The sequence below is a fragment of the Adiantum capillus-veneris genome, chromosome 4, assembly GCF_014529385.1.
Source record: "Adiantum capillus-veneris isolate H3 chromosome 4, ASM1452938v2, whole genome shotgun sequence".
In the NCBI taxonomy this organism is placed as follows: Eukaryota; Viridiplantae; Streptophyta; class Polypodiopsida; order Polypodiales; family Pteridaceae; genus Adiantum; species Adiantum capillus-veneris.
This window is the reverse complement of record NC_140934.1, coordinates 64,246,402-64,258,494: the sequence shown is the minus strand read 5'-3', so window position 1 is coordinate 64,258,494 and position 12,093 is coordinate 64,246,402. Positions and strand designations below refer to the sequence as shown.

Below are 12,093 nucleotides of genomic sequence, written 5' to 3'. Positions count from 1 at the left end.
GAGCTACGATGGGGGCTCTGCCACTCTGTCAAATAGAGTCCACTTGCGAAAGGTAACCAAAAAGATGAGGAAAAAGCAAAGAGAAAAATAAAAATCAAAAAATAAATAAGAAGACTCACAATGCAAGCTTCCTACGTACACCGCAAAATTTAAGCCTTGAAAGTATTGACACAAAAGAAAGTAGTGTAGTCATATTCTAAGCTTTCCACACATCACACCACTCACCAATCCACCCACCACACACACTCTTTGAAGCAGGGAAATACGCACAAAAACAAATAAGAGAAAAACAACAAAACAACAAATGAAAAAACAAGATAAACAAGGAAGATTTTGAGAAGACAGAAAAATGCAAGAAAGCACCATAGCAAAAGCCGGAAAAGACTAAATGTAACAGACTTGGGCACCCCCAAGTCGAGAATCTGGCACGACACACGAGAATCACTTAAAAATACCTTACACTTTAAATCACAATTCAATTAAGTTGACACGGCCATGCGTAGTTCCATGCCGAGAGAGATTGGCCCCAACGATTGGCGCTCCTTTCCGTATTTACTTTTATATTAATGCTTGAGCAAAGTTACAATTGCCCGCGAGTCCTCTCTGCTCGAAAGCTCGTCAACAATCTGAGCCAGAGAGTGGCCTTGGGGTCTTACTTGAAGGCCCTTGGCCATGGAAAAGCAGTTTACAAGAAAAGCTTCAAACTCAAAATCTGTAAGCCCCAAAAGCTGGCGCTGTTTCCAGCCAGCTTGAATTACGGAATTCTGTACGTTGCCACCTCAGCACTCTCAGCTTGTTTTCCGGCCATCCCTACAACTAGCCACGTCAGCATGTCAACGCGTATTACGACGTCCGGACAGCCTGCCTGCCAGCCTTTTTAGTTCCTTAGTGTCCCTTTGGGCCCTGTCATCAGGTGCCCATAAGTTGGAACAGCTTATAGCATTAGGTCCTCTCATTAGATGCTGCCACGTCATAATTTTGTGACACAAAATGGTGATGAAGACAGCACAGTCGAGGGCATCAACAAATTCATCAAAGGGATCAGCGGCGTTAGTGGATAGGGGGCGCAATTGTGGCATCAGAGGTAGAGAGCTTATCGATGGCAGCAGATAGTACGGTTGGCAGTGGTAGCGATGGTGATGGCAAAGAGAATGCCAACAAAATTGGGGGAAAAAGCTATGTATGCAGATATGAGGAAAGAGTTGGACAAAGAGATGTTTAGTAAACATGATGAGATGTACACATCATTGAAGGCCAAAATGCAGACGATTGTGAGGGTAGAAGTGAATGTAATGGAATGCGTGATGCAAAAAAGATTTGAGGATGCACGTGCTGCATTTGAGTCTTGGAAATCAAAAATGGAAGAACGCATGAATGAAAAGGATGCATTGGTCGAAGCACTAAGGGAGACATCCCAGCTTGCAAAAATACCCCCGCAAAGGAGGGAGAAAACCAACCCTCAATGATAAAGGAGCTCGAATGCATTAAGGAGCAGGTGAAAACTTTACGGGAAGAGGAAGAGCAGAAGGCACGAACTACCTCTTCATGGGCGGAGCACCTATTCAAAACATAGGAGAAGGTTGATAAAGCTGAAAAGTGGATCCAGGACGTAAAGAAAGGAAAAGGTAAGATGCCTGAAGCCACAACGACATCCACTATTATCAACATGACAATTGAGGAGCAGCAAATGAGAGAGACTAGAGCCCTTCATGTGCGTGTTATAGGTCTCAAAAGACAGTTGAAAAGTAGAAGAAGAAGTGCAAGATCTCTTGAAGCACATGGGTATTTCTGAATCCACACACAAGTGCTTGGAGAGTTGGCAAGAAGGGAAGTGATGGGAAAGGAATGCCCAAGGAAAGAGCACTCATTATATGTTTCCCTACGGTGGAAGCTAGGAAGGAATTCCGAAAGAAGAGACCAACACTCAAGTAAACTGGAATAGTTTTGGGTGATGACCTCACTCTAACACAGGTAGCACACATGCAAGAGCTGATGCCGGAGATCAAGGCGGTGAGGGAGAAAGGGAAAATGGCTTTCTACAGGGAGGGAGAGTAGCGGTGTTGGAAAAGCGCACCGCAGGACGGTGCGAGACCTATGGGACCAACCTTAAAATGGCAGCATGGAATTGTAGTGGATCAATGAAGCTAGATGTAGGCGCATTTGAGGATAGCTTTAATGGAAGAGACATTATTTTCTACTCGGAAACGCATGAGACTCTTGGCGGCACATTACCTAGAGTGACCGGATACCAGTGGGAGACTACTTGTAGGCAGGCTGTCAGATCAATGCATAGAGGACAAGGGTCGGGAGGTGTGGCAGTCCTATTCAGAGAGGAGCTCCAACCCCTCATTTGTATTGTTTGAAGAGATGAGCAAGCTAGATATATGTGGGTCAGAGTGAGAGCGGAGACAAGGAGGCTACTCTACATTGCAATATGCTATTTTGCCCCCGGCACATCTCATTATGCATCGCCTAGGGGGCCGTCACCCTACATGATATTGGATGTGGATGTATGGGAATTCTCTAGGAATGGAGATGTTATTCTTTTGGGAGACTTTAATGCCAGGACGGGCCAGTCTCAGACAGCTTTCTACGATACCTCAGAGGAAATGTTGAGAGGATTGGATGTCAATGATATGGGATTGGCTAGGCGTTCGTAGGATGAAGAGCACATTGAACATGGGGGATATCTGACAGATTTGGGGATTGCACATGGACTGTCCATCTTGAATGGCCTCCAGAGATTTCCAGCGTCGAGTTGGTTCACTTGTTTTCCTCATAGACATGTGGCTAGCATAGTGGATTATGTTTTGGCTCAGCCCAATTTCATACCCTCTATGCAGGACTTTACAATCGGGCCCAGGCCTACTAGGGTAGCAGTATATCATGCTCTCCTCACGTTTACCGTCTCATTCGAGGTCAACACAGCTCAACTGGCACATGCATCTACGCATACCTGATACAACTTTGGAGACTGATTCTATCTACATAGATGGTATCTACAGACGCTTATGCATAGAGGACACGGGGAGACCTCTAGGGGAGCTCACTTATATATTGACAGAGACACTACAGGATGTAGCAGCAAAGGCATACCCGCACACTGAGCTTGGGCAGCGATGACGTGCTGGGAGCATACCCCAGAATAGCTGGTATGATGAGGAGTCTAGAGAGACCAGAGCCCGACTTCAGAGGGCGGTACTTTTAGAAGTCATTACATGTAGGCAGTCACGAATTGCTTCTCGGCGTTTGGTGCGACAACGTTCTGGGAGCATACCCCTGAATAGCTGGTATGATGAGGAGTGCAGAGAGACCAGAGTCCACGGATTGCTTCTCGGCGTTTGGTGCGACGACGTTCTAGGAACATACCCCTGAATAGCTGGTATGATGAGGTCTGTAGAGAGACCAGAGCCCGACTTCAGATGGAGGTACTTTTTGGAGTCATTACTCACATGCAGTTACGGATTGCTTCTTGGCGTTTGGTGCGACGAAAGAAGAGGGCGTTTCTAACTCGACTAGAGCAGGATTTATATCAATTGTTTTTGAGTCAGGATTCAGGTGAGGCATGGCAACTCTTCCATGAGCACTCTCCCCACCAGTCATCACTTCTACAGAGGTATGGGGTCAATATGCATCATCCCTCTACACAGTCTCGGGGCAGCCACCTCTGCCAGACCTGCAAGAGCCATGCCCGCACACATGTGCTTTCTTTACCGCAGAGATGGTAAAGATTCAAGAAAGCCATGATAGGATGAAGACCAGGAGAGCATATCAACCGTGCCATGTGTGAGAGCCTACTTGATACTTGGAGTTTGGTCCACTATCATAACTATCTTCAAGTCAGGGGATCCTATGGAGCTTGGGAACTACTGCACTATCATGATTGGACACACATTGGCACGGTTGTACGCATCCATCCTTGAGTAGCAGTTGAGTAGAGGGGCAGAGAGAGAGGGTGTATGGGGAACAGGACTGGCGGGCTTCAGGAGAGGTTTCTCTACACTTGATCATATTCTGACATTCAGAGCCATTATTGAGCAGGGGAGATCACATGGGACACGACTCTATTGTTGCTTTGTGTATTTCTGCAAAGCCTTCGATATAGTGCCCAAAGCTAGATTGATGTGCAGACTGCAGGAGATGGGGGTACTCAAAGAGTTGATTTGGGGGATCATGGCTCTATTCAAGTCAGTAGTGGGACATGTATACACTCTAGAGGGGATTTTTGATTTGGTTCACTCCACTATTGGGTGAAACAGGGTTGCCTGCTATCTCCTACACTATTTGACATGTATGTGGATGAGGTTGCTGACTACATTGAGAGGGATGGTGATAGAGGAGCACAGTTGGCAGGGACATGGATCCCACTATTGTTATATGCTGATGATATTGTGTTGATTTCTGACTCCTTGAAGGGGATGCAACGTCATTTAGATTCTTTGTAGACATTTGCCAACGATAGTGGATTGTTTGTTAACCTGAGGGAAGCCAAGGTTATGGTGTTTAACACAAGGTCAGTACCCACTTTTACATATGGCGAGGAGATGGAGTATACAGATGCATACACCTATCTTGGGGTAGTCTTTAGTGGACCAGTGTTTTCATTGAGGAGAGCAGCAGAAACTAGATTGACGAGAGCTTATGCATTCTTGGGAGGACTGGAGAATATGTGTTCGCAGGTTAGTTTCAGGAACCTTGAACAAAGCTGTGGCCTTTTGACTCTCTAGTGGCTTCAGCTATGCTTTATGGGGTTCAGATTTGGGGACCCTCGATGGATGACCATGGAAGATCTGGTAGCATTGATGGATGGAGATGTATGGACAGGCCTTTAGTCTCTATGATCTCTTGGATGATTTGGGCTAAGGCCTCGGTGCCCCATGAGATTATTCGAGCCGAGCTAGTTGCCCCCCCTCTCGTGGTCGAGGCACTTACTGGGTCAATATCCTTCATGCATAGTTTATGGGACCTCCTCAGAGACAAATATGCTTGGCTAGCCCTTGAGTCATCTCGACAGCTAGCGCTACAATGGGATACAAGTTACAACATGTTGGTATGGGCATATGACATCATGGTTTCAGTCACATGGTTTTAGCATGGATAGATTGCCTCCGTTCCAATACTCCTTGGATGCACCCTCCCTATCTCTCACATGGACAGAGATCACTAGACTCATACGTCAGGATTTTATTCAGCTAGATACCAGGAGCACATGGATACAACCGACACAAGAGTTCAGCACGAAGATGGCTTTTTATAGAGTGCATCTTCTCCAACTAACAGAAGACGGATATGTGATCGGACCGGACTATATGGACACTCATTTATCCTATGGGATACGATGTGCTATTGGTCAGATGTGCACATCATCGCATCAGCTAGAGATTGAGACTGGCAGATTTAGGAGAATACCAGCAGAGGCCAGGATATGCCAGTTGTGTCATATAGAGCCTGAGACAGAGGTACATCACATTGTCATTGTCCGGTATACTATGAGATACGAGGCCACTTTCATTGTCTATTCAGAGAGGGCTTTGGACCATTCGCTAGAGTCATGAGATATCAAGATCAGAGATGCCTTGGGATGTTTTCGCTAGAGCTGTGCAGACACAGGGAGAGTCTCTTGAGGAGATTAGGCAATGGGAAACATTCACAGAGGGAGATTATTGACTTTTTCAAAGCAAGGACTCAACAACTAGATGAGCATGCTTCACAACAGACTTTAGAGCCCACTTATACCAGAAGTATATTACTTGACAGAGCCATTGAGCTTGGGAGAGCTAGACACCCAAGTCTAGGAGGGCGACCACGACATTGACGAGGCTCCATCAGAGGATCAGGACTATTCTAGCGCGACATGGAAGACGCCCAATACGACTATTTACAAAGGCGGACATTGATGAGCTCTTCAGCGACCGATGTAGTACTTTCTTGGACAACGCTGGATGTTGCGCATTCTCGTGCACTGATGATGATGCTGATTTAGTCTTTCACTTTACTTCACTTCATTTTTTTTTTGTACCCAGACATTGGATTAGATCCACCAAGATTGTATCAATTAGGTCTCATAGGTCATTTTGGCATTTTTGAAGACTTTTTATATAACATTTCATTTCATTTCATCTCTCTCTCTCTCTCTCTCTCTCTCTCTCTCTCTCTCTCTCTCTCTCTCTCAGGGGGAGGTCAGACATAGGGCCGCCCCACCGAGTCAACTGCACGTTCAGAAACTTGCACGCCTGCGAGCTGCGAGCTGCGACCGTCCTGCGGCCTGGTTTTGCTCGGCACAACCTTGCTCAGGGTCGGGTAAAGTCATATAGGCTGCCGCCTTTTCTGCTGGGCTGCCATAGGCGGTCACACAAACAGCCCATTATGACCACCTGAGCAATCCGAAGCCAGGCTCACTTTTGCCGGGGTGGTGGCAACACCCCTGAAGCTCGACAACAATGCGCGCCTTCGAAACGAAGTTGAGAGACTTCGCAAGGAAAACAAGGAACTGAAAGAGCAGGGACTCAGCACCTGCACCCGGATGAGCATGCTTCGCAGCAGACTTCAGAGCCCACTTCTACCAAAGGTATATTAGTGGACAGAGCCACTGAGCTCAGGAGAGCTAGATGCCCACTCTACGGGGGCGACCACGACATCGACGGAGGCTCCACCAGAGAATCAGGACTATTCTAGCACGACAAGGGAGACGCCTAGTACGATTAGTTACAGAGGCAGACATTGACGAAGCTCTTCAGCGACCGATGCAATACTTTCTCGGACAACGCCCGATGCCGGGCATCCTCAGGCATGGATGATGATTTTTCAGGCTGCCGATTTGAGTCTTTTGTTTTAGTCTTAGTGAAGACCCCGGGATGGTGACGAGAGCTTTGTCTTCACAAGAGGGTTGAAAACGGGGGAATGGTGTTGGGACAAGGGAGATGGGTGGATAGTTGGGACAGAAACCATGTTACTAGGCATTTAGGAAGTAATAATTTTTTTCTCAAAAAGGACGTTTAAAAATCTTTTTTTTGGATAAAAGACATTCAACTTTTTGAGAGTTTCTTCTAAATGACATAATGGGTGATTACTTATTTCTATTATTTAAAGTTGTGTCTGCTTTGTCATTTAACAATGAGTAACTAAGACTAGAGACCAAATTACAATATTGAGTAGTCACCGGTGTGGGGTATTGCCAGTATTTGACTTTGTGCAATCTGAGTACTAGCTCAATGGCTTTGAAGCTTTAATTAATGCCTTGCATCTCGTTTATTTTTCTTACTTCTATCAACGCTAAAACTCAAATTTCTCATAGAGACCGAGAAAATGGCCAATATACCAAGGAGGAGAAATTTCTGAAGCAGTCCTGTTAGTTCATGATTTGGCCTTTGCAGTTGTGAAAGACTCTCAAGAAGTCTCAAGAGCATCACCAGAAAAGTGAAACATTGACCAAACAAGAAACCTATGAAATATTAAAGGCGGTTGGAAACTACACGTCATACATGTGTGTATGGTGTTTCGTATGGGAACAATTTACTGGATTGAATGATTAGCTATAATCATGTTGCTCTTGCTGCTGTTTGAAACATCAGATGTTTCTTGAAGGGCTACTTCCTAGAGACTTTGGAGCCTCTTCTGAGCCTTTCTTAATCAGGTTGCTCTTGCTGTCGTTGAAACATCAGATGTTTCTTGAAGGGCTGCTTCCTAGAGACTTTGGAATGAGGGCTGCAATGAGCACTTTGGGCTCTTTGTGATGCTTCTGAAGTGATAGCTGTCATAACTCCTGGAGCTATTTGTGCTCTTCCTGAAAGTTTCCATCTTTGTGACGGTTTTGTGTTGTCCATCTTGTTACTTCTTTGACATGTAAGTGTTCTGGTGTAGGTTGAGCTGAGTTGATTTTGGCCTCTTCTGAGCCTTTTCTTACATAACATGCAGGTTTCATATTTTATACTTGCGATCGTAAATATACTCTCTTATCTAACAGGACAATTTTCCGTTCTTGAAAGCACATGATTGTGGAAGTATATTTCATGTTCCCAAGGGCTAAACCCATTGCTAGTCTTTCGTGGGAAAGACGTGCAAGCTCTAGGGTCTCCTGAGTCCTAGGGATGGTTGGCGCATCGCCAATGTGCAGATGTAATCTGTTTCCTAGCATCAAAAGGGCCTTGAGCCCTACAAGTCAGTAACCGAACTGGCTGCCTCACACTGTTGTCCAGCGCACACCATTAACTAAGGCAGATATGTTTTGACATATAGTGAATGGTAGTTGGTAAATGCATATAATGAACATCTCTCGTAGTTATTCAACCTCTTTTGAAGTCATATTATGATGCAACTTGCGATTCAAACTTGCCTTTATAGGGTACTATCAGAGCAGCGGTGGAGGACTCTATGCTTTGGCCTGCTCGAAATATTATCCCCATTGTTCCAGGAGACTACAGGTTTTTGCATTAAGCTCAACAAAAGCTAGTATTATTACTTTCATTTTTCGCTGAATTTGCTCAATGTAGTTTTGAATTTTAGAGATTTAGAATTGCGAGTGATGGGGATATTGGAAGTCAAGGTGGTGCAAGCAAAAGATCTGAAAAACAAGGATATTATTGGAAAATCCGACCCTTTTGCAAGAGTCTTCATAAGAAGAATTTCGAACAGAGTAAAAAAGACCAAAACAATTGTGAGTTCTTGACCTGTGGCATTGATACTTTCTTCCATCCACATATCGGTTGAAAATCAGTCTAGCAAAACTGAAATATAAAGTTTTTTGACACTCTTCACTGTGATTATTAGAGATCAGATAATACTCTCATTGTGATTTCCTGCAATCAATACTTTATGAGTTCATGTTTGTGCAGAATAATGACATCGATCCGATTTGGAATGAGCATTTCAAACTTGAAGTGGAAGACTTAGCCACTCAGAAACTGACAATTGAGGTTTTAGATGATGAGGGCCTGCAAGCAGCACAACTTATTGGATCTGCCCAAATAGACCTCAAAAATTTAGAACCTGAGGCATTTGAGGACATCTGGGCTCCTTTGTATAAAGCATCGAAAAAACACCAGTCATTGGCTACCACGAGAGGAGAGGTTTGTTCTCTCTAAATTTTGGCCTTGGCATCTCTTTTTGTTGTATTAGTGAAATCTGATATGTTTCTCCTTTGCTGCCACTAGCATCACTCCCCCCCCCCCCCAACCCACCCACCCACCCACCCAAATCCAGCATGTGCTTGCTCCAGTATTGGAGTGTAATCGGCTTCGTTTGCACAAAGGCGAAGGCCATGGTCTTGACCTTTCTTATACAGTTGATTTCCAGTTAAAGCATAGCTTTGGGCCTCTATCTCGATTGCTCTTCTGCGTCTCTTGCTCATTTTTTCAGGCAATTTCCGATTTGATAGATACTCTACCAAATGTTTGCTCCATGTGGGTGCTGACATGACTTGAATTAGAGTAGCCTGAGGTATAAGGCTCATCTTTTGGCAATGGTGATGGAAACTCAGCTTGCTGGTTTCTTAAAAGTAAGTTTAGTTCAGGAACTTATGCTCTACAAACATATACCTACTCAAGGTGCTGCTTGTAATGCATCATGCAGGTCTTTACATTGTAGATTCTCTAGGTCATTTTAGGAAGTAAGAACTCTCTTTTGACTTTTCTCTTTGCTGCTGTAGGGGTTTGAAATCAGGAGCCAAGTCTTGTACTTTCTCATGTTCTTGATGCAATTTACTTAACGTTTTCCTATAATAAATAGATGACTTTCATTAAGCAAGCTTCTGTCAGCTTATTTTCATACCTTTTGTGCTTATTGAATTAAAACTCTTTAATGCTGCCGTCTGGAAATTCAATGGGTAAAAGTACCAGACAGCCATTTTTTCCCACTGCAGCCTTTTAAGTTACCTAGCACACTAGAAACCTACCACATGGGCTGGACATTGGTCTGGGGCTGCCTGCCCTTTTGCACACTACCATTTTTGTGCAGCTGCTTGTGGGCATAGCTCAGTGCATCACCATTGGGCTCAAATTGACGTCTGTTAAGCATATCAGTCTTGTTGGAATGAGAAGTTCCATGCAGCCAGCGATTCCTCCCGCACTCATGATGCATGCATACATAAGCTTATTGGCCACCGTGGCCACTCGAAGTGCTCGTAAGTAAAGGACTTGCTTCTCAACAAAGGCAGGCAATCATACGAAGGGCTATGAAGTATATCTTGATTGGATAGGACATGTATCACAAGGAGAGAGTGCTCTATCATGATGTTATTTTTATTGCCTAAAAGCTTGTCATGAGGGATGTGGAGATCATTTTGGAGTGGAAATTGTTACAAGTTTTGGAGGGCATCCCCTAGGTTTTCCCATCTTGATCTTGTGAGTGAGGGCTTCTTTGTGGCTGTGCCCGGCCTTGTGAGGCTTTTCTAGATTCTACGCATCATGGTGGATGTTTCCCAGATTTTGTCCGGTGTGCCACTTGTGGCCTTTTTGTTGGGCACCCTATTTTCATGTTTTTGACCCTTCATATTCCATTTATTTGACATGGGTTATTGAGATGTGTGTTGGCCATTATTGTTACTTCCCTATAGGGAAAAGAAGGGGGGGGGGGGGGGGGGGGGGGGGGGGACGCCTTATTGTAGTAGTGTATAGTTGTGAGCCTTGTCGTCTCTCTTGTGTTAACAGCGTTTTCTCCTACGGGGCTTGAGTTCACATTCTCTCTCTCCATCTTCTCTGTCTATCCTTTTTCTCTCTCCTCCTCTCTCTCTTGCATGTTCCCTTGTCACCACATCTGCTGCTAAACTTTGAGTACACTCTCTCTCTCTCTCTATGATCTCACGGCTCATTAGAGCCAAGGCTTCAGTACCACGTGCCATTATACGAGCAGAGCTAGCTGCTCCCCCACTAGTGGTTGAGGCGCTCACCAGATCCGTCTCCTTCATACACCGCATTTGGGAACTTCCCAGAAACAGATATGCCCGCCTTGCACTTGAGTCCTCTCGACAGTTAGCCATGCAGGGAGATACAACATGCTGGTATGGGGAGATGACATCATGGTTTCAAGCGCATGGGTTCAGCATAGACAGACTGCCACCCTTCCAGTACTCACTGGATGCACCCTCTCTAACTCTCACACAGTCCGAGATTACCAGGCTCATCTGCCAGGACCTGACTCAGCTAGACATCAGGAGGACATGGATACAGCCAGCACAGGAGTTGGGCACGAAGATGGCTTTCTACAGATAGCATCTTCTCCTGCTTACGGAGGACAGTTTTGTGACGAGACCTAGATACATGGACACCCACTTGTCTCATGGGATACGATGTGCTATTGGCCAGATACGCACATCTTCACACCAGCTGCGGATCGAGACTGGGAGATACAGCAGAGGCCAGGACATGTCTCCTATGTGACCTGGAGCCTGAGACAGAGTTGCACTACACATGCCATTGCCCTGTCTACTACGAGATACGCGGCCGCTTCCACTGCTTGTTCAGAGAGGGCTTCAGACCACTCTCCAGAGTCATGCGGTACGAGGATCAGAGATGCTTGGGTTTGTTTTTTCTCGAGCTGCACAGACACAGAGAGAGCGTGATGAGAGGAGAGATCAGCCAGTCTCAGAGACGGATCACAGACTTCTTTAGAGCAGACACTCGACACTCGGAGGAGCTGCTACCACAGGAGAGCTCGCCGCCTCACACCGGAGGCACACTGATCGACCGAGCGACTGAGCTAGGGAGATCCAGATGCCCACGACTGCGGAGGACCACACAACATTGACGGAGGTTGCATCAGAGGATTCGGATCACTTTGGCCCAGCATGCACGACGCACGGTCAGACTATTGACCATGGAGGAGATTGATGAGATCCGCCAGCGACCGATGCTGGATATTTGTGATCTGTGATTTAGCTATCCCACCTAGCTGGATCTTTTGTGATTTGTGATTTAGCTATCCCACCTATCTGCTTAGATCACACCTAGCTGTCTCAGATTCCATAGCATTTTATTCTGTCATTTTTGTTACTCTGACTTTGTATCAAATCCACCACATTGTAACTTTCTGGACTCATAGGTCATTCTGGCCTTCTGAAGACGTTAATATAACATTTCATTTCATTTCTCTCTCTCTCTC

General features: G+C 45.5%; 1 protein-coding gene across 3 annotated transcripts in view; it reads left to right on the top strand.

Annotated features, from left to right (window-relative positions):
* LOC147459308 (synaptotagmin-5-like) overlaps positions 1–12,093 on the top strand; it is a 161,303-nt gene that overhangs the window by 135,973 nt on the left and 13,237 nt on the right. For all 3 annotated transcript variants that reach the window (XM_086510601.1, XM_086510602.1, XM_086510604.1), the window contains 3 exons: positions 8,341–8,420; positions 8,503–8,653; positions 8,832–9,065. In XM_086510601.1, coding sequence (XP_086366727.1) covers positions 8,341–8,420; positions 8,503–8,653; positions 8,832–9,065 — 465 coding nt within the window. The remainder of the gene's footprint in view (positions 1–8,340; positions 8,421–8,502; positions 8,654–8,831; positions 9,066–12,093) is intronic.